Below are 23,767 nucleotides of genomic sequence, written 5' to 3'. Positions count from 1 at the left end.
ACATGCCTCAAGATGGCATAGAGGATCAGCGACTGAACACTCAATCTCCCTACGCACCACAGCCCAGATCGTTCAGAGGGTGATAGGTGGCCCTCCTCTGGCCACGCTTGCAGGGGGGGAACGAGCCCCATCCCCTGCAGTGCTTCCACCTGAAGGTGGCACAGGGCCAACAGAGGAGGAGGTCCCGGGCTGGGCACCGGACCTGCTGGTGCCAGGTGTCATCGCAAGCTGAGGTGGGACAGGTGGGTCCACTGGAACCGGCCTTCCCATACGTTCTATGTTTAGGAGGATTTAATGACAATATGGGTTGGTAACAGCCAACAGCATTCCAAATTATCGAAGTGCTAGAGGTACAATAAACTGGTGTTTTAAGTGGATTCTTCATCTGTGGTCTTCACTTTTATTTTTCTTTTTGGCTTGTGCAGTATTTGGTCTGTTTTTATGGCGAATGAATCTTCGTTTGGGATCCCTAGGCTCTTAAGGGATGACACACTGGAAGGTAGTCAAAAAACTATGGACAGTTTTGTAATGCATCAGAATGCTGCAGGTATGGCTGGTTCCAATGTTGCCAATACTTCTGCTACAGTGGGTGTTTCCTCTACTTCACATTTTTTTGAAAGGCTTGAACAAGCAAGAAATTCTAGAGTGAATGATCCATTTGCCTCTGTGGGACAATTTGGCCCTTCTTCTAGTCCTTCTGGTGAATCAAGTGCTTTAATGAGTAAGTTGGAACAGTTACTGCATAAAGAAACTGCTGTATACTTTAATCTGGTAAGCTTGCAAAGATATGTTGACTTAGACATTACACCTAGGGGACTAAGAGCCTTTAAAAGTCCCTCTACTCCTTTTGATATGTCTGATGAAAGGGATGTGCAATTTTCTAAGAAATGGTTATTGGCAGCTCATCGTTGTACTTTAGAATGGATTTCCATTCTATTAAAAAGAGATTGTGTGAAACAAAACAAGCTTAAGGAAGACATTAGAGCTGCCTATAATGACTTATCTAAAAGACTTACATCTATGCAGTTTGACAAGTTTTTAGCAGATGTAAATATTGGTTTAGATAAATATGAAAAATAACTCATTGATCGGAAATGCACAAAACTGAAGAGAGATCTAAAAAAACTATCAAAGTAAGCATGCTTTTTTATGGCAAAAACCAACACATTTTCATCGTAATAAAAGGTCTGGTCCCTTTAAGAAATCACCAGCTCCTTCTAGGAGTGTGTCTTTTGCTTCAGATGTTCCGGGCATTTCCTATAATGGTGGAGGTGAAGGAGAGCATTTTTCAGCATTACCAGCAGCTCAAAATCCATCTAGATTAACCTCAGATTAATGGGGAGGGAACCTGCAGTTTCAGGAAGAGCAGAGACAGCAGAGAGAGTGGAAGAGAGGAAGATTTCAGTCTGGGAACTTTAACAATCGAGAAGGACACAGCTTCAATGATAACTAGAGAAGCAATTGGTGTGACTGTAAATAATGTTGTGCAAGATTTTCTTGACAGTTCTGTGTCTTTTGTTTACAAAGATGTGGGTGAAACAATCCATGCAACTACTGCATCTGAGTGTAAAAAAATTTCTATTGTTCATAACATTTCTGGTGTGTCTTTATCTGTAGATCAGATGAATGTTTTGAATTATGGTCTTAAATATATACCCACAGTGCTGCCTCGGTTACATGAATTAAAGTGTGATATTTTTAGACTGTGTAGGAAGATGCATTTAATATATATTTTTTCAAATAACCAGTATAAAGAAGGTGATGGTAGCAGGTTAGAATCTGATAGTTTAGAGAACAGTTTTTATTCTTGTGTATCTGACCCCGAGGAATGCTTTGATTGTGCAAGTGACTATAATGCATCTAGATTGTTAAAAACTGATAAAATAATGAGTAAAAGTGATTTTATTCCTCCATACCAACATGAACATATAAAGTTTTTTTTTCTCAAATGTTGAATTTTGCTGTAGAAAATGCTTTTTGTGATTTTATGCAGTATAAGCATAAGTTGGTATATAATTTGAATAAAAAGGAATGGAAGAAACTACAGGCATTAGCGAATAATGAACATCTTATTATTAAACCATCTGATAAAGGTGGTAAGATAGTGGTGATGAATGTTGCTCAATATTATAAAATGTGTATGACACATCTGGATGATACCAATACTTATGTTAAGAGTAATACAAATGAATATAATAAGGCTATGAATGATTTTGGCACCCTTATATCTAAGGGAGTGAGGTTAAAATATTTTTCACAAAATGACAAGATAAAAAGTTTAATACTGAAGACAATGAGTTGGCTTTATTTTACTGTCTTCCAAAAATTCATAAAAGTGGGGTTGACCCACCTTGTAGGCCTATTGTATCTGCTCAAAAATATTTTTGATCTAATATTGGGAAATTTTTGCATGAATATTTATTCCCTTATGTAATAAAGTTACCTAGTTATAAATAGGGATAGTTTTGAATGTTTGAAAAAATTATCTAAAATACAATGGAGTGCAGATATGTTTTTTATAAGTGTTGATGTTGTTAGTTTGTATACTAACATACGGTGTCAGTTTGGACTAGAAGCAGTAAAATATTTTTTGGGTGATAGTCCAGTAACGTATTATATTATTGAAATATTGGAATTTTGTCTGAATAACAATTTTTTTATGTTTAATGAACAAATATACAGACAAATCAAGGGCACTGCCATGGGGGCATCTTTTGCCCCCATGTATGCCAACCTGATGATGGGTTTGTATGAGTTAGAATGGTTATACCATATAGATTTTTTTAAAAATTATGTAGTTGGTTATTTTCGTTTTATAGATTATCTTGTTTTTATTTGTAAAGGTGGGATATCTTATGTTGGTCAGTTTATAGAAGCTATGCAACATAATAGATTTGGACTTTCCTTTGATGGCATACAGGTGAGCAAAGATATAACTTTTTTAGACATACATCTGATTTTGGAGGACAGCAATATTTTACGTACGTCTGTGCATAGAAATTTTGCTGATAGTAATCAGTATTTGATGAGGACTAGCTGTCATCCAGTCCATACTTTGGTCTCCTTGTCCTATGGGGAATGTATGAGACTTAGACGGCTATGTAATACTGACATGGACTTCTTTAAAGAAATTAGTGCGACTAGTGAGATGTTTAGATTGAGGGGCTATAGTGAAGCTAGTATTCAAACAACTATAGATAAGGTTATTAATGAACAACATAAAGTTGGTACTTATAAGTATGGATGTAAGGGGTATAAGTTAGATGTTAGAAATCAAGAGAAAAGACTGGTTTATTTTGTCTCTACATATAGTGTTTTCAGTGATGTTTTAATAGATATTGTTAAACACTACGGATTTTTTTGTTTAGATCAATGGACCTAAAAAATGTATTGTCTAGGTCTTTAGGTATTTCATTTTGTAGAGGTAGGAATTTAAAAGATATCTTGGTACACAATAAATTTAAATATCCCACTGAGACACTGCAGTATAGGACCATGCAAAGACTAGGAACTTTACCCTGTGGTCATTGCAATGTATGTCATTATATTGTCCCAACCTTTAAATATATAAATAGCCATGTATTTCAGGTTAAATATATATATATATATATATATATATATATATATATATATATATATATATAGCTGTTAACACTGAAGGTATTATTTATGCGTTGAAATGTCCTTGTAACCTTGTATACTTGTATATATAGGAGAAAGTAAAAGGAAGTTTAAAACTAGACTGCAGGAGCATGTCAGGAATATTATAAATAATAAAGAAGATAGCCCTGTAACTAAACATTTTATGCTGGTTCACAATTCTAATCCAAATGGGTTACAAGCCACTATCTTAGAACATATTATGACGAGTGTATTTTCTGATTTGTATAAAAAGAAGTTGTTATATAAAGAAAGTATTTTCATTTTGAAATATGACACTATTTCCTCAGGGTCTGAATGTGGAATGTAACCGGAGGCTTCTTATCTGATGAGAAAGTAGTATTAAGTGTTTTTTAATGTTTATTGATTAATTGGTTTAGGCTGCTTGTTTAATTGTTAGATGTATTAGGGTATATAAACTATGTAAGTTATGTGATGTTTTATACTCCTTGAAGGCGGTTGCCGAAGCGCTAGAGGTACAATAAACTGGTGTTTTAAGTGGATTCTTCGTCTGTGGTCTTCAGTTTTATTTTTCTTTTTGGTTCGTGCAGCATTCCAAATTAGTTGTAACAGCATGCAGTAATATTCCCATTAACCCAACACACCAGAGTTCCAACAGTTGAACAGCAAGCATAACACATGCATATATAGAACAACAGTGGACATTCCAACAGCATGCAGGATTGATTGGTGGCAACACGCCACCAAGATTGTGGTATTTGAACAGGACACATGCGTCAAAGTAAATGCAGATATTTATAAACCAATAGGACATATGTCCCAGCAAATGTTTTGAGATTAGACATACCCATTGAGGTGTGGAATTGCATTGTTTATGCACATACAATAGGGTGTAAAAAGATATCTCCATTAACAACTTATATGTACTTATAGTTTACACTACATTCCTATTGACTGCAGGTATATATCCCCTACATGTATTATTACACTAGGCAATGTCCATTAAGTTGTGAAATGGGTTTTGCTAGTTCCTTATATACCTGACCTGTATCTGACATACAAACTGTCCAGGATGCAGATGTTACTGCTACTTATTTATATATTTTATTTATATTTATATATCTACATATCTGGATGTGTTCAGGTGACATTATCAGTTATATTTTAACAGCCCCCTACATTTCTAGCAGCACACTGACATTTCTGGGGAACACAATAACAAGCTACTCATGTGCCAGATTTATCTATACATGCCAGCCATGAAACAACAGTTGAGGACTGTATATATGCTTAACAGCTACTGGCACTCCCTTCATCCACTTTCTATGGGTCACCCAAGTGTGGGTTGACAGCGCTTAATACAACACTACTATTTCTATACTGCAAGAGTACAACGACATTTAGAAGAAAGTGACATGGACACACTCCAGGAATTATACCTTTATTAATTACATTACACACTTTTCTAGAGGCTCTCTCATTTATTTGATATTATACTGCATGCAGACGACTTATTCAAGATGTAGTATACCTTTATTTATGGGTTACAATACTCTTTTTCAGGCTCTCTCACTTATTTTATATAACAATACATGCAGAAAAATTATTCAGGACTTATTATACATTTATTAATGGGTTACAACACTCTTTTTCAGGCTCTCTCACTTATTTTACATAACAGTACATGCAGAGAGGTTATTCAAGACTTATTATACCTTTATTATTGGGCTACAACACTTTTTTTCAGGCTCTCTCACTTATTTTATATAACAATACATGCAGAATAATTACTAACCTGCCTGGTGGTGCAGCCTTAGCAGCCTATCTGCATAGGCTTGCTGATTCGCAACATGGACACCTGCAGCTGTGAAATAAGTGAAGTGATACTGAGACATATACCTATTCATAATATCGACTACAATAGCAATTCTTACATACTTCATTCCATGGCTACCTACTCAGTAGTGGGGCATTTTGCATCCCACAGGCCTCCTGTATCCACTGGTTCAGTTGGTCCTGGTTGTGTCTCTTCAGGTCTGCGTGGTGATGTCTGACCTGCTCACCAGTCTGAGGGATGCCTGTCACACTAGTGAGATCATGTACAAGACGGTTCCAGGCTTCCGCTTTGTATTCAGTGCCCTGGAACTGGCCCTGCAGGAGTTTGGCATCATGATTATGGACGAGGAGCCCAACCATCACTTTTGACTCCTCAATGCCCCACTGTTGCACTCGAAAGTGAGAGCCCTCTCCAACACCAGCCATGCTGCCTGCAGATGGGAGCTACAACCAGTTATGGCAAGTATTCCCACCTATGGAGCCTATGGAGATTTCCTGCACTTATTTGTGATTGGCTGGATTTGAAAATTCTCAGCTGAGTGCACACCTGCTTAGCACTGGGTAAACTTTGATTAATATGTATATGTGTGTTGACAGTGCATGAACATCAAGTGCTGTCATGGCTTAGTGGTTCAGTACTGTGATTATGGTGCACAGTATCCCGGGTTCGAGGCCTGTCATTGCTTTTTATTTTACTACTGGCCTGACCGGCTAGGAGGTGTAGCTGTGTTTAACGGACTTTGCTCAGCTTTGCCCAATGTTGCTCTACGTTGCTCGACGTTGCACTAGTTAGCGCGGTGCACAGCTTTGCGCAAACATGTTTTGTTTGCGCTAGTTGGCACGATGCGCAGCTCTGCGCAAAGCCATTGCGCTAGTTAAAGCAGTGCTAAGCTATGAGCAATTATACTTAAATGGCTTAATACTGGTAAACTTTGCTTAGCAGTGCTTCACATTGCTTAAGATACGTTACTTATGCATTCATCAGTATGCATAACCAATTCACCTTCTTATATATGTATAAAATATCTTTCACTACTACATAGGCCATTTCAATGCTTTTTACTAAATTTTAAAAGATAAATGTCAGGAATTATTTTTCTATACAGATTTCATGCAGAAAATGGACTTGAACCGGGAATGCCTCCTCTTTGTGCGAAGGCTGTACCACTGTGCTATTGCTATTTGATTAATTTGCATATAAGTCGTTTATTATCCTCTTTGATGTCTAAACTGCTAACTGTGGTTAAGCAATGGGCAAACCCGTGCAAACACGCGCAAATACGGGCAGCTATTTTGGGAATAATAAAAAAAAAAATTAAGAGTTTTACATTTTATAATTGTACAGGGGTTTAGAATGTGGGAGTGTGTAGTGTTGTGTATGTACACATTTGAGCGGACTCGCTCATGTCATTTACATTACACGTTTGTGGGACTTGCAGGGGCATGGATTTTTGGACTACTCTGCAGTCTGACACGCCCCCTGCACTTGTGCACACTCCATGTTAGCCTTAGAGTTGCGTCAACATGCCCTCATGAATATGCATGGCACACTGATGTCATCCTCTTAGGCTGCAGTTTCCATGTAAGACTTATTTAGTCTTACACAGAGGATTAGTGAATCCTGGGGCTAAGCTTTGTACAACTTACCAAATTTCTGACTGGTTGTGGTAACAATATTTCTCACTTGTAGGCCAACATTTAGTCAGTTGTCTAGAAAACAATAAAGGAGCTTTGCAGAAGTGACCTCTCTAATGGACAGTGAGCCTAATGCAGTAATAATGTGGTAACATTAATCCTCAAGTTGTCTAGGGATGAGCGGGGAGTTGGTCATAGTAGTTCTCAGAACAAGCAGCATTGGTGTGGTTTTGCCAGTATTAACTTGTATTAATAGCAGTGGCAGCTGGTGACTTCAAATCAAAGGGGGGCTGCAGGAGACAGCTAAATGGGTGCAGCCAATGGGAAGGGGTGCGGCCAACTAGAAAAGGGAGGAGCTATGCTCAAAACCACAAAAACTGGAATTTTAATTAAATACGCTGCCCTGGGTGCCAAACTGTCATTATGAGTGTCCAATTAAGACAAAATGAAGTGTAGAAAAAAATATTTCAATGCATTGGCTGCATGACAGCTTACTTAATATCTAGATGGAAACAAATAGGGTGTGAGGCATGAAAAAATAAATTACTTTTTAAATACATTACTGGAGTGCCAGTCAAAGTCAAGTATAAGAAAAACAAGCAGCACTCAACTCAAACCACTTCTCCTTGCACTGCAGTTCTAATTATAATTTATATTCAGCTCAGACCTCCCAACCATACCAAATTACTCAGTTTTTACAGAGTTTTTGGGTCCAAAACTGGGGGGCCACGATTCTCGAGTAGCACCACTTCATTTCTGATTTTTTTCCCAGTTTATTTACTTTTTCACATTTGCAGCTGACGTCATCACATGCGCGATGGCATCAGTGCCTTCATGGTTACTAGCCTATCGAAATTGAGCTCTCACATGCATTTCCAGCTGGGAGCTCAAGTTTTCAAAATCCTGGCAAGACTGTGGGACTGCTCTCTGCAAGAGGGAACCAGGAATGGATATATTTTCGTTTTGTGAGGTGAATGGACATGGTAGGCAGGCTGAATATTTTCAGATATATTTTTGTTTTGTGAGCTGAATGGGCTGTGGGACTGTTCTGCTCTCTGTAAGGAGCAGGGACCGGGAATGGATATATTTTCATTTTGTGAGCTGAACAGACATAGTACTGGTAGGCAAGGCAGGCTGAACATTTTCAGATATATTCATCCATATATGTCTTATGAAATTTCACACAAGTGTGTGGTGTGTGTGTGTGTGTGTGTGTGTGTGTGTGTGTGTGTGGGGGGGGGGGTGAGACTGCCCAAGCAGACTGGGTTTTCCTTCTTGTTGCCACTGTCCCACTGCAGTGCGGTAAAACACTTGCTAATGCCTGAATGGAAAATTCCCAGAAGCTGATTATTAGCCACAAACCGATTTTCATTCTCTGGTTTTTGCTTGTTCATGGTGTTCCTGACTGTCAGAATAACCAGAGTTTATACCAAATGGCTCAATTGTAGGTTAAGCAGTAGGATATAAGTGTTGTTTGCTAAGGGCTCATTTGTTTTTATTGCATGTCATAATGCTGCTGTCAATGTTTATGAGCAGTTCCTGTAAAGATGCAGCCGTCTTGTTGTCATGTTTGCTCACATAAGCTCAGAAGCATCATTTAGGACTAGATATATTGGTTTGCCAATTTATCTGTTTATGCTTATTGACCAAGAATGTTGAGCTGGCATGTCCCCATTTTTTAGTAGAGTTCTGGTGAGCATTCCCCCAAAATATTAAAAAGTATTATTACTTTTTTTGGTGGAATGTAGAGGTCATCCACAAGTCCACCAGTGCAGAACTGGATAGTGAACTATCTCTCCACAAAGACTTTTGAATAGTTACTTTCTATGGACATTTAAAATTAACGGTGGTCTTTTAAAGATTTTTAGAGATTTCAGCAAATTTCAGACCAGGAATTGATAAAATCTATGTAACCCACACCTGCATTTGTGGTCATATCAATACTTCATAAATGAAAAGGATATTATTTCAGAATATGCTGTAATGGTTTAAATTTAAATACAGACTTCAACGGTAGACATAGTTTCTCTACAGATCAAGGTACTTAAATGTCTTAGTATAATTACTTCCACATTTAAATAGCAATTACTATTTTGCTAGAATTGCTGTGAAGCAGCTCTGGTTACACTGCATATATCAGTTAAATTGCTAACAGTCTGTTGCTGATTCACAAGTGCCACTACTCAGCTAAGCTCAGTATTAGTTTTCTATAATTCCAGTTTAGTCAGTACTACTTTGCTGGAAGCTGTCACCTACTCAGCATGGTTTCAGACCTGCCCATAGTACCACTACAGCCCTCCTCTGCTTCACAGACACAGTAAACCGTCTCAGAAATGAAGGCCTGCAAGTGTCAACTCTTTTTTTTTTTTTGGATATGTCCAAAGCATTTGACACAGTCTCACACCAAATCCTGCTAAACAAACTAAAGCAATATCATCTATCAAATTCCACTCTTACCTGGTTCCAAAGCTACTGAACTGACAGGTACCAAGCTGTGAAATGGGAAAATTCTCTCTCTCCTCATCTGCCCATAACTATAGGAGTCCCACAGGGTTCTATCTTAGGACCACTACTATTCACAGTCTTCACGAATGACCTCCATACCTCCACACAGCATGCATCTATAATTCAGTATGCAGATGACACTACCTTAATCTGTGCTGCACAAAACATTCCCACCCTCCTGTAAACAACTCATCTAACATTCTCTGACGTTGAAAACTACCTTACCAAAGCCCAACTTATCCTCAATCCAAAGAAAACTCAGCTTATGACTATAACTAGTTCTAACAAAAACACTATCAGTCAATTCACTATCTACTCCACTAATGCTACTCCAATTGCTCCAGTGGCACAGGCTAAGCTATTGGGAATAACCATAGACTCCCACCTAAAATTTGATAGTCATCTCAACTTAACTATTAAAAAAGTACATGCCAAACTGGGGTCGCTCTACCGTATCAAACCATTTCTTATCAACAACACAAGATCAGCCATTGCTCACTCCTAACTTCTATCCACCCTACTGTATGCATCTCCCATTCTGACTAATCTCAACAAAACTGAACTAAGCAAAATGGAAGCCTGCTATAACAGAATTGCCTGCTTTGCTGCAAATTGCTCATATAGAACTCATCACTGTACTGCTTTGAGACAGCTCCACTGGCTTGAACTGCCCAACCTCTTAACCTACAATCAGCTCTGCCTCTGTCATTCTATTACCTCCCCAATAAGTGTCCTGCCCTCAAAAACCTAGTACAACATCACTCAGCCAAAAGGCCTCTTAGATGATCATCAAGCAAACTACTACTACAAGTCACCAACAGCTACAATAGCTTTGGAGTTGCACTATATAGTAGTTCAGTGGCTACAAAATGGAACTCTGTCCCTACAAGCATTCAAAACACATCATCCAAAGCCTCCTTTAAAGACCTCATCAGGCAACATCTCAAGGAAAGTTGGCAGTGCCATGATTGCTCTCCAGGCTAGTGAAAGCAGATAACACATACATACAAAATCTAGAGCACTTGATAATAGTTTTCAATCTTACTCACAAACACTGACTAATCTAAAATGTATGTACTGTACCTGTGTACTATGTATGTATTCTACCTATGTTCCAAATTTCAGCTGTACACCACAAATCTATTAATTACCTTTATTTTTAAAATTAATATTTTTTGTTTGTTCTCTCCACTGTAACTGTTTATGTGCCACATACCACTGTAAAAACGTCTCCTATAATTTGTGTGTATACTGATCATGTCTAAATAACTAAATGTGTCTGTAATTTTTCTTTGTGGAGCTTTTCTCCCTGGGCCTCTGCTGAAAAAGGGCCTTTTTGGCTCAGTCAGACCCCCCCCGGTTAACAAATGTAAAATAAAAAAATAAAAAATAAATACAATTATTGTAATGACAAGTCACTTCCCTGCACATTGCTTGTTATTACCAGCTGTACACTGCCTGCAAAAAACTACTTAAAGGTGTATGTGGCTATGCATTTTAAACCCTTTTTGATTATTTGCCTAGTTTCTTGTGGCTCTGTGTTTTAGTATACCACTGGACTGTGTCTTTTCATGTAATGTACTTTTATGTTGTTAATCTAATATCATGTTATCTATCCACAGTTAGATAGTTGAGTTAAAATACTGTTGCAGTTTCTTGCCTTTGACTTAATTAGTACTAGGTTGTTGTCTCTCCTATATACTTCAGTTGCAACTTCCATTGGTGGTACTAGAGTGGGGTACATCGGAGCATGTGCACGTCCCCGAGTGCCCCAGTCCCTAGAATAGTAAATGTCCATCACCTTGGTGAGCACACTCAAGCATGGTTCACTCTTTCTGCAAACATGTTCTTACCTCATGGGAGAGCACAGGCTAAGAGTTGAGAGCTATAGTGAGAAGTGAGAACTGAATTCTGTATTACCCCCATTACTGGCTTTGTCCAGGTTTTTTGCAATAAGAGGTTGAGAACTATGGTGAGAAGTGAGAAGTGAATTCACTAAATGATAGCCATTTAAGTTTCAGTCTTCATATCTTTCAGGAAACAAGTTGCTGATTTGGCATAGTGATATGTTGCTTTGACTGTAGTGCACAGGGTCCTGGGTTCAAGACTTGCCAGTGAAATGCATGGTGATGACACAATGTATTCTAGTAACTTTCCAAAATTATACAAGCAATGTTTAAAATGTGTCCCTGGTTTTTGCCCCCCCCCCCAAAAAAAAAACTGAAATTGAAAATAAGGGCGAGAAGCTGTGCAAGATGCTTATGACTTACACTACTGTCATTTTATATATATATATATATATATATATATATATATATGTGTGTGTGTGTGTGTGTGTGTGTATATATGGAAGTAGACTTTTATGATGGAAATGTTCTGAATTTGGCAGATTTGTGATTATTTGTTCCTGGATTTTGTTTCATTGCCTACTGGAAAAATGTTCAAGCAATAAATTTAAAAGGCTTGAGTCTAAAAAGTGTGCTGTATTATACAAGAAATATAATTTAAAGTCAGAATGGTGTATCAAAGAATGCATGTATGTTTCTTGTTTTGTGTGCAAGGGGCCTATGATTTGAAAACAGCACAAAGGTAATCTTTATAAGCCATGGTGGTACAGTGGTAGCATTGTTGCCTCACAGCAAGAGGTTCTCCTGTTTGATTCTTGGCTGGAGTGCCTTCTGTGTGGAGTCTGCATGTCCTCTGAAAGACATGCGTGAATGGGCGTGCCTTCACTGAAGGTTGGGTGTCGAGCTGGCAACTTGGCACCATAAAAAAAAAAATCGACTGCCAATCATTAGCGGACCGGAGTTCCGCTGTGGCGACCCCTAACCAGGAAAAGCTGCAAAGACAAACAACAAAGGTAATCTTTATCTACCACTGGCCACCAGATGCATTATCTTTGATGTGGTATGGGTTTCAATGCTGTTTTAATGAATGTGAGTTTCAAGGGCAGAGAAGTTTTAATGCCAAGTCTGTTTTCATTTTGAGACAGTATTGCTCTGTTTAGCAGATATCTGTTAGTGTTTGTGCATTATGCTATAAAATGTAAAAATAAAATTCAAATCATTGTAGAAGTAAAGCAGTATGCATGCACACATTAGTGTTTATGGTATATGGGACGAAATAGCCAAGTAATGGGACATTGGAATGGCTGCAGGGGGACTCTGTTGCCATATTTTGATTGTCTGTTCTTTAGTTTGTGTTTGAAAGTTGGGATCCCACAATTTCATTGGAGTGGGTGGGGTTACGTAATTATGTATGCAAATTTCATGTTAGTCAGCGTACATATTTGTACCTATTTTTCATGGGCCTTGTCCAGATTTTTGATGTTTCCAGGTTGAGAGGTATGATTCAGCTTTATAAAAGTACCAAGTAACATGCTGAAAGTAACAATCTCTGTGATACCCCCACTTGTAAAAATGTTTCTTATCCAAAAAAGACCTGCTGCCTGACAACTATCTACTTGTTTCATGGGGAAAACATGATCAAAGTAAAAAATGAACAGCAAACAAGAAACAGGCTCAAGATAAATTGCTTAAAAGATTACTGCACAGGTTATTGACCAAACATGATAGATTGGCATTCTGTTTAGTTTATGGGTAAAGCCTGCAAAGATGACTGCAAGTCTCCAGCAAAGGTAAGGAGCTTCTTAAAATATTGTAATCCTGTCCTTTATTACAAATACTGTCATATGCATTTCAATACCCAAGGCTTATACATTATCTAGTTATGTAAGTATTCTCTGCATGGCAACAACAAAAAGGCTTTCAATGCTGGTAATTCTTTAACAGTATGCTTATTAAAGCTTACTTGCATCTTACAATCTCAGACAAGCTTACCTGATGGTCATGAAAGCATTGCTACTTAAACACAGAACAATGGGCACTTTCTGAATAATAAGAAGCATAAATCAACAGTATAAAAATATGACAGAAAACCAGAATATTCTGCAAAATCAAGCAAGGACAGATGAAAAGCACTGTAGTACTTGTGTCTACCTTGGATGGGGGGGGGGGTACTCTGCACACTTACACTGCATAACTGCTCCTTGCCTTGCTTGGACACATCCAGAGTCACTACATGGGGGAGAGGGGTGCAACAAGTATGTCACAATTTGAAATGTCTCTGGCTGACTGTGATGGCCCTGACACATTTGTCATACCTCTCAACCTCAGAGCAAGAAATCTGGACAAAGCCATACATAGAAGTGGGACAAAGGCCCAAAACTAAGGACAACATTTAAATATTGCTCTTATAAACTTTCTAATAGAATAGTAGGTCTTGCATTAGTATGAATTTTCTGAAGGGTATGACATCTGAAACTCAAATGTCTGTCATTATTTTCTAACTTCAATCTTTAATGATTTGCCACTAATTTGCCAGAAAAACACAATTTTATGAAAAATGGACCAAAAATGTGATACAAAAATATAAAATAGCCACACAATATAGCTAGGAACATTTTCAATATTAGTAATGTTAACTTGAGCAGCTGACAAAATAAACAAATCTATATGCATTTCTGAAATAAAAGTAATCTATAACTGATTATTACAGTTATTTATTAATTGCAAACCTTCCATGCTTTCTTCCAAAATTGCCATTTTGTGGAGGGATTATTAGAGGGAGAGCAACATTTTGAGCCAAAATTTGGGGCAGTTTGGATATGCCTAATTCTATAAAGCAATTTATTTGCACATACCTTTCAACCTGTTAATGCAGGAAATCTGGACAAGGCCAAATATGTTGGGGGAACATACAAACAGTACTAAAAATTGATCTTGTATAAACTTAGTTGATAAAATAACAGGTCTTGCTTTAGCATGCATTTTTCTGAAGGTTATGAAGTCTGAAACTCAATGTCTGTCACTATTTAGTGACTTAATTCCTAAATGATTTGCCAGAAAACCACAAATTTTATGAGGAACAAACCAAAAATAAGAAGCATAAATCTATTCATTCTGTAAAAATCTGGACAGTTGAGAGGTATAGTTCAGCCAGGGCTGTCTTTGAGTTTGCTGCCCTTCCCCCTCACAAAATCATGGTCGAATGGAGCCTCCCCTCTGCAGCCATTCCAATGTCCCATTACTTGGCTATTTCACCCCATTTACCATAAACACTGTAATGTGCATACTGCTTTACTTCTACGATGATTTGGATTTCATTTGAAAGTTTTATTTTGCATTTTACAGCACAAACATAAGACATCTGCTGAACAATGCAATGCAGTCTCACAATAAAAATAACCTTAGCATTAAAACTTCTCTGCCCTTGAAACTCACATTCATTGAAACAACATTGAAATCCACATTCAAAGAAAATACATTTGGCTAGTATAAAGATTAACTTTGGGCTGATTTCAAATGATAGGCCTCTTGCACACAAGACATACATGTGTTGTGTGATACATCTTCCTGATTGTATTAAATTATATTTCTTGTATAATACAGTACAGTTCTTAGAGGGTGTTTTAAATTTATTGTTTTGAACATTTTTCCAGTAAACAAGAAACAAAATGCATGCACCAATAATGACAAAACTGCCCATTTGAGAACATTTCCATCATAAAAGTCTACTCAAACTTCTACAGTCCACCAGTATCGGTAAATATGCACAATCTCTGCAGAAGTAAAAGTCATCCAAATAATTCCACAGTAAAGAGATCTGTAACTAATGAAGATGTTGCTGCTAGCAAACAACTTTATATTTCATTGTTTCATCAACAAATAAAGTGCTTGTATCTTCACCAAAGGGGACATTCTCAGTACAGCAACATCCACCTCCTGTGAGAGTAGAACCCACAGCATTCTGCATCAAAAGCAAGTACACTACCTGCTGTACTATTAACAATGCAAACAGCCTCAGCATAAGCAGCAATAAACTTCTCTTCCCGTGCAGCTCTCAGCTCCTTGTAAAATCTACTTGACACTCAACTGTATCTCTCATCTTCACAGAACAAGAAATCTGGAAAAAGCCAAACTTTATTGGACAGGGGGGAGCCCAAAAACCAGGGACAAATTTTAAACATTGCTTATATAATCTTAGAAAGTTGCTAATATAAAATGCTGTGTTACCGCCATGCATTTTACTGCCAAGACTTGAACCCAGGACCTTGTGCAAAACAGTCAGAGTAACATACTAATTTGCCAAATCAGCTGTTTTATGAAAGAGAGGAAGACTGAAACTTAAATGGCTACCATTTAGTGAATTCAGTTCTCACCATAGCTGTCAACCTCTTAGCATAAACCACCTGGACAAAGCCAGTAATGGGGGAATACAGCCCAAAAACATATTCAGTGAATTCAGTTCTCACCACAGCTCTCAACCTTAGCACACAAAACCTGGACTAAGCCAAGAATGGGGGAATACAGTCCCGAATATAGGGACACATTTCAAATATTTATCTTACAAACTTGCTAGAATAAAAGGTTTTGTGTTATTATGTACTTTCTGAAAAATATGGAGTCTGAAATTCAAATGCCTGTCAATTTTATTTATTTAACATTTGTTAACCAGGAAAGTCTGACTTGGAACAAAAGCCAATTTTCAGCAGAGGCCCAGGAAGAAATACTGCAGACACATGTCTTTGTAACATGGGAGGACACCAGAGCAAACCCACACACAAACACAGGGAGAACATGCAGACTCCACACAGAAAGCATTCCAACCAAGAATCAAACCAAAGTACCTCCAGCCATGAGACAACAATGCTACCACTGCACCACCAACTATTTAAGGAATTAAAAATTCAGAAACCACAGATTTTATGAGGAACAGAACAGAACAAAATATGAGGCAAAAATCTGCAAAATTTTTACAAATGGTGGTGGGTAGGGAATTCAGGCTTTTGTTACCTGCACCCAGGGTACAGAGTACTGGGTTCAAGCCGGAGGTATTCTCTAACCACCACCAGCAGGTATCCTGAGTTCTCTCTATAGCCACCAGTTTCACGCACACCTTCTGTTCTATACCTGCAATCCATTGCTTCATTCTGTACCTGCAGTCCATCCTGATGATAAAATAATCCAAAGCTGTCCCATCATTTCATTTTGTACCTGCAATCCATCCTGATGATAAAATAATCCAAAGCTGTTCCATCCTGAGTATCTCGACTCATAAAATAAAAGCTGCTCATCTGCGTTCATGCCAGAATGCACACTTTCAGTTTCCCGGTTCCTGTTTGCAAATGTTCCAAGACTGCTGACCTTGCAGTCTGATCCCCTTCCAGTCTATGCAGTTAGCACAGCATAGACTTCTGAGGCATCAGCAGTTTGCTGCCTTCTTCCTGAATCTGGACTGGTAAGGTAGCAGTCCGTATTCACTTTCATTCACTTTATATGTGAAGTTAGGAGGATTGTACTATTGTGGTTCACAGCTGGGGAGGCTGCAGTCCGATATCACGAGCCACCACTGATTAATCGTTATGTTATTATAGCATCAGTGCAGTAAATGACCAGCATCCTCACTTATGCACTTTTTCTACTTTTGTGTCACAATTCTTAGAAAACATTATTCTGCATTTTACCCTGGGGACATAACACTGTGATAATATTTACAGTATTAGTAATAATATTAATCTATTCATAATGTTATACTAACTTGTTATAACAGCACGTCTGTTTCTGTCTGTTTGCAGGTGGTAGAATTGACATGGCACACCATGACAGTAGAGCTGCATATTCTCTATATGAAGCTGTGGCAATGGATATGGCCATTACACGAGCACAGGAGATGGTCAGTGAGGAAGACAGTCTGATTGTTGTCACAGCTGATCACTCCCATACCCTCTCAATCAATGGTTATCCATTTCGAGGCAATTCCATTCTAGGTAAGTGCACTTTATAAATTACAGTATGTTCAGCATTTGCACAGGCACTTTAGTAAACATAACACTATAGTTAATAAGGTACAGTGAAGAGAAAAAGGAAAAAAAAAGGAAAATGTGTTGCAGTAGAAAAGACGCAGATACACATCTGCCTGTTCTTGTCTGCTGGTTATTTGCTACACTGATGTTATTTTTTTTTTGTTTCCTTTTTTCTTCTTCTCTTTACCTTATTAGCTAGCTCTGGCATTCTTAGCACATTATATTGATGCAAAAAGGATGTTACATTTTGTTTTGAGTGAAATGGTAACATCCCCTACAAAGCTGTGCCAACCTCCAATTCTTTCCACTACATTTTGGACATAAAAACTCACAAGCCTTTGTAATTCTACTTCCACTAATTGGTTTGGTAAGAAACTGCAAACATTTTGCCAGGAATGCACATAATAATAATAGTGATCAACAGATTTGCAAACTCTTTGAAATTAAAGTTCTGTGCAGGGGGCATTCCCCCACAACCCTAGTACTTATTATAATCATCTTTGAGGTTAAACTGGAAGAAATGGTAAATACTATCTTTCACAATACCCAGATTATTTGGCTTTCTTCTTTCTTTGGTAACTTTGGAATGGAAAGATGTGTTAGAATTTGTTTGATCTGAGCATTTTATTTGAAAAAGAGGCTGTATATTTCTCTGCTGATATTAATAATAGAATCAGTTTATTTTTTCAGAATATAAAATCCATTAACTGGGTATATTCATTGAGTTAAATACACATTTCTAAGTTTATGGTAATTAAGGGAGATATCTAAAATATACACAGTGAGATGCAGGCCGTTAAAATTGTGATTATTTCAGGGTTGTTTATGATATTTTATATTGTGATATCATTGGCTGTAGTTGATATTTCAGGTACTGTCTCAGTTAATCATGCAGATAAGCTTATCCTCTATTGATGGAAGCCACAATCAGGTACACTCTACTGACTGTACTGCTGTTGCTTCAGTTGCTACTAGTAGTTAGCTCAACTGCTGCTTCTTCTACATTACTGTAGTAATCATTACTGCTGCTTCTACTGCATTACGATGGTTAATACTACTGCTGCTTCAACTGCATTACTATAATTATCACTACTGCTGCTTCTTATACATTACTGTAGTAATCACTACTGCTGCTTCTACTGCATTACTATAGTTATTACTACTGCTGTTTCTACTGCATTACTATAATTATCACTACTGTTGCTTCTACTACATTACTGTAGCTATTACTACTGCTGCTTCTACTGCATTACTATAGTTATCACTACTGCTGCTTCTACTGCATTACTATAATTATCACTACTGCTGCTTCTACTACATTACTATAGTTATTACTACTGCTGTTTCTACTGCATTACTATAATTATCACTACTGTTGCTTCTACTACATTACTGTAGCTATTACTACTGCTGCTTCTACTGCATTACTATAGTTATCACTACTGCTGCTTCTACTGCATTATTATAATTATCACTACTGCTGCTTCTACTACATTACTATAGTTATTACTACTGCTGTTTCTACTGCATTACTATAATTATCACTACTGTTGCTTCTACTACATTACTGTAGTTATCACTACTGCTGCTTCTACTGCATTACTATAATTATCACTACTGCTGCTTTTACTGCATTACTATAGTTATTACTACTGCTGTTTCTACTGCATTACTATAATTATCACTACTGTTGCTTCTACTACATTACTGTAGTTATCACTACTGCTGCTTTTACTACATTAATGTAGTCATGTCTAATTGCTGCTTCTACTCCATTACTATAGTTATTACTACTGCTGCTTCTACTGCATTACTATAATTATCGCTACTGCTGCTTCTACTACATTACTATAGTTATTACTACTGCTGTTTCTACTGCATTACTATAATTATCACTACTGTTGCTTCTACTACATTACTGTAGTTATCACTACTGCTGCTTTTACTGCATTAATGTAGTCATGTCTAATTGCTGCTTCTACTGCATTACTATAGTTATTACTACTGCTGCTTCTACTGCATTACTATAATTATCACTACTGCTGCTTCTACTACATTACTATAGTTATTACTACTGCTGCTTCTACTGCATTACTATAATTATCACTAATGCTGCTTCTACTACATTACTATAGTTATTACTACTGCTGCTTCTACTGCATTACTATAATTATCACTACTGCTGCTTCTACTACATTACTGTAGTTATTACTGCTACTACTTCTACTGCATTACTATAGATGTTACTACTACTGCTGCTTCTCTTTTCCTACTTCTGTGGCAGATGTGCCTCATATGACTGCTGCTACAATGGTGCATTTACTCCTAACAGTAATACTGCAAATACAAAAACATGGTTATTTGTTTGCTTGTTTTCTCAGGTAGTGCACTGATCAGAACTTACACTTTTTAGGCCAGTCTGAGTGAAAACATTCACAGATTACAATAAAGCAAGTGGCAACAATAAATATAGCTGACAAGGCAAATAAAAAAGTAAAATAGTATTTACATTATTATATACAATGGAACTGATGAGACTCTAGAATTGTAGAGCAGTCATTGAGTTTATACAGGAAAGAGGAAGAGAAAGAAGTTGTGAGTTTAAGGTTATGCTAACACTACTCCTGCTCCTGTTAATACTGCTGGTACTGTTACTATTGTTGTTTCTGTTGCTACTGTGGTTATGTCCAGTCCTATAGCTGCTGCTAATGTTACTGGTACTGCTGTTCCTAATTTTATTTTTCATGCTAAGTTTACGTTGCTGCTGCAGATATATTAAGTACAGCTGTTAATACTTCTTTTGCAACTGAAATCATCAGCCGGAAATATGCCATGCACTACATAATTATTACCAACCTACTGTCCAGCAAAGAGACCTCTGCTCTACTAACAAATTCTTATTACTTACAAATAAGTCAAATAATGTTGCTGGAGATTTGCTCTACTCCCAATATGTTGCTAAACTCCGGAATAGCATCTTCACATAAATAAAACTCTCCAACAAACTCAGTAGTTTTAAACCACTGCTTAAACAACATCTTAACCAGTCCTGGCCCTGCACATGCTCATGTCAAGGCTGAGACTTTGTCTTCTCCAAACACTCTTCTTAAACACAATATACTCAACCTTTCACTGAAACGACAAAACAATTTTTATACATAACCGCTGTCTGTACATTCCACTAAATTACATGTGGGCTTTCTCTTTAGTAACTTCCACCTCTGTAAAATCTTAGAATGTATAAATGTAATAAATGTAATTACCATTTGTGTATAAATGTAAATAGAAATGTAACTACTCTGTGTTTAACTGGAACTTAGTATAAAGCAATGTAAGCAAATAGAGCTTTTCTCCTCACTCCTCTGCTGAAATTGTGTATTACCCAGTCAGACTTTCCTGGTAAATAAAGAAAAATAAATGCATAAATAAATAAATAAAATGAGTTACAAATAAGCTACACAAATCTAAGAACAAAAATCTATACTTTCATTGTTTTTATGTGGTTCTGCTTCATTGTTGCACTACCTTGGTTGGCTTTCTCGCACATCACTGGGACATACTTGTACTTTTTACTGTTTCCCATTTATAAATAGTCAGTCTCCACTACTAATATATGCTATGCTTTTATTATTGGTGATATTTTACACCTAATCTATTACATCCCTTTTTCTAGCCCCATCTATTTTATGTCCATTCCTAGTATTGGTATCCCATTGCTGTTATAACTGTCTTCCTTCCTAACCTTAACGCTCTGCTGTCTAGAGGCTTTCCTTTTTAACTTAATAGCTAGCCAGCCCTGTTCTCTGCATACAAACTGATACTGTTTAGTGATCTTGCTCTTTCTCCTTGCAACTTAATACTTAAAACTAAAAAACAAAACAGCAAACAAGGTAGCATTCAATCCTTACTGATTGTTTTCTATAGTAATACAAACAGCTGTGACCTGGTTCTTCCCATTCTGTTCACCTTGCTTTGCTCAGGTTCACTCCACTGTCTACTCTAACCCCAATTTCCACCCACCCCCACTAGATCTGAACTTATACTTCCACACGTCACCCCCTCATCATCTCAATGAAATAAAACAATCATTATAGTACACATCATCACCCACCTCCCACACACATTGATTACATCTCTTTCACTCCACATACCATAATCCCTTCTTACCTTTTAACAATTTCTCTCTCACCCTTGTACCCACTTCTATTATCTAACTAATTAACTACAATTCTTGGCCCATCTATACCATAATAGATCACTATGTCCTCACCACCACTTGCATTCCTATTCTTTATCTCTCTTGCTGTATCTATTTTCATTCTTCGTCAACTTACATCCTACAGTACATCAACTATTAATATCCGTATAATTCTCTAACACCCAATACAGCTACCTCTGTTTCTCAGACATTTCACCAAGTCTGTTTCATGCTTTCACATTAACTTCTCTCAACAATCAAACTTTTACAAAATAATTCCAAACTCATTAAGACTCAACTTTGTTTAATAAAATCCCCTCTAATACTCAAGCTACTTTCTACCTATTTCTCATTTATCCCCCTCTCTGTGATGTGTACTCTAACCCAGGCCCTTGCCCTTCCCCAGTGAACCGATCCAAAACTAAAAACCTGAAATACATTACCCACAATTTTCACAGCATCTGTAATAATATCTCAGACTTCCATGCCTAGATGGCATTACCTATACCTGATTTCTTAACTGTCACAGAAACCTGGCTAAAACCCAATATAAAGGACTCTGAATTGCTTCCTACACAAAAAAGTTGGAATTGCATTATTTCATAATATACACTTCACAGGTACCACATACTCGAGCCTCATTCCTAAATTCGATAATGCAGAACTACTCATTACCAGCTTGAAAATTAACAGCCCAAAAAACCTGTGTATAGGGATCATTTACATTCCCCCAGGACAAAACATCCCCAGACATGAAAATATCCTATCTTGGACTACAACAAAATCTCCTATAAAACTATCATCCTTGGTGATGTTAACATAAATTGGCTAACTCTTACATCACATTCTCCTACTACCTCTATAAACCTCTTCCGTTTCTCACAACTTATAATATCCTCTACAAGATATGACAAAAATTACAACCAGATATGCACATTGAATCGGATCCTGGTGTCAGACCCAAGTAAGTTTACACAAACTAGTACCCTCCCCAACACCCTAAGTGACCACCTATCTACCTACACCACCAGAATTTTTATACATATTCTTAAAGGACATCAGCGTAAGACAATCCATAACCTAACTAAATGTAACCTAAATTCCCTTTTACATATATATTAAAGTCTACCAACTGGTCTACCCTAAAAACTCTTCCTCTTGATGAAGCTGTACATTACTTCAACACTACATTCTTAAGCATACTTAACAGCTTAGCTCCTACTCGGACTAAAATAATGAAAATCGGTCATACCCTCCCAAACAACTAATGTGCCTTAGAAACAAAGCATGGAATGAATGGCTAAAAGACAAAACTCATGATAGTCTACAGCATTTTAGACAACTCTGAATTAAAGTGAACAAGCTTACTATCAGTGATAAAAAGTAATTAATGTACTTCTTAAACCAGGCACAAAACAGAAACCCAACCCCTATCCAGATAAATCACCTCTTCCTACTGCCACCATTTTTAACTCTCACTTTCTCAGTAGTATTGCTAATGTAGTGCTACACAATGCTTCCTTACAGCTTTACTAAATCAATCCGCTGTTAACAATACGTCTTTACTGAGTACCAATATCTCCTCCTTACCCCTTTCTTCTAGAGCTGATGTTACTCAGTGCACTGATGCTAATTATTATACATTTATACTCCATCCTATCTTAACCAACTTTATAAAAAGTTTTTACTTAAACTCAAACCTAGTTCATAGTCAGCAAGAAAATCTTCCTGATGACTACCTTAAACTTGATGCTGAGGTCATAACCTATCCAGTCAGTATTCTTATTAACAGGTCGATTGCAGAATCACTTGTCCCAGTCATGTAGAAAAAATCCTTCATTACCCCACTACACAAAGGAGGTAGCTCCTCAGATATATCCAACTATCACCCCATTGCTGTTTTATCAGCCCTGTCTAAAATACTTGAGAAATGGGTCTGTACACAGCTCATTAATTATGTTCTCCTTAACAAACTTCTTATCTCAATCCAGAATGGTTTCAGACACACTACCACAACTGCACTCATATTTCATGGACACCACAAATCATGCCAGAGATTTTGGCTAAGTTGTGCCTGCAGTATCTTTAGATCTCTCTCTAAAACATTT

General features: G+C 37.3%; 1 protein-coding gene across 1 annotated transcript in view; it reads left to right on the top strand.

Moving 5' to 3' along the window:
- Positions 1–23,767, top strand: part of LOC122801254 (alkaline phosphatase-like) — a 327,942-nt gene that overhangs the window by 229,256 nt on the left and 74,919 nt on the right. The window contains exon 9 of the mRNA XM_044070806.1: positions 17,234–17,425. Within this exon, the coding sequence (XP_043926741.1) occupies positions 17,234–17,425 (192 nt within the window). The remainder of the gene's footprint in view (positions 1–17,233; positions 17,426–23,767) is intronic.

This window comes from Protopterus annectens, chromosome 4.part1, assembly GCF_019279795.1.
Source record: "Protopterus annectens isolate FY-2018-M chromosome 4.part1, PAN1.0, whole genome shotgun sequence".
NCBI classification, from domain to species: Eukaryota; Metazoa; Chordata; order Ceratodontiformes; family Protopteridae; genus Protopterus; species Protopterus annectens.
This window is presented reverse-complemented; position numbering and strand designations above follow the sequence as displayed.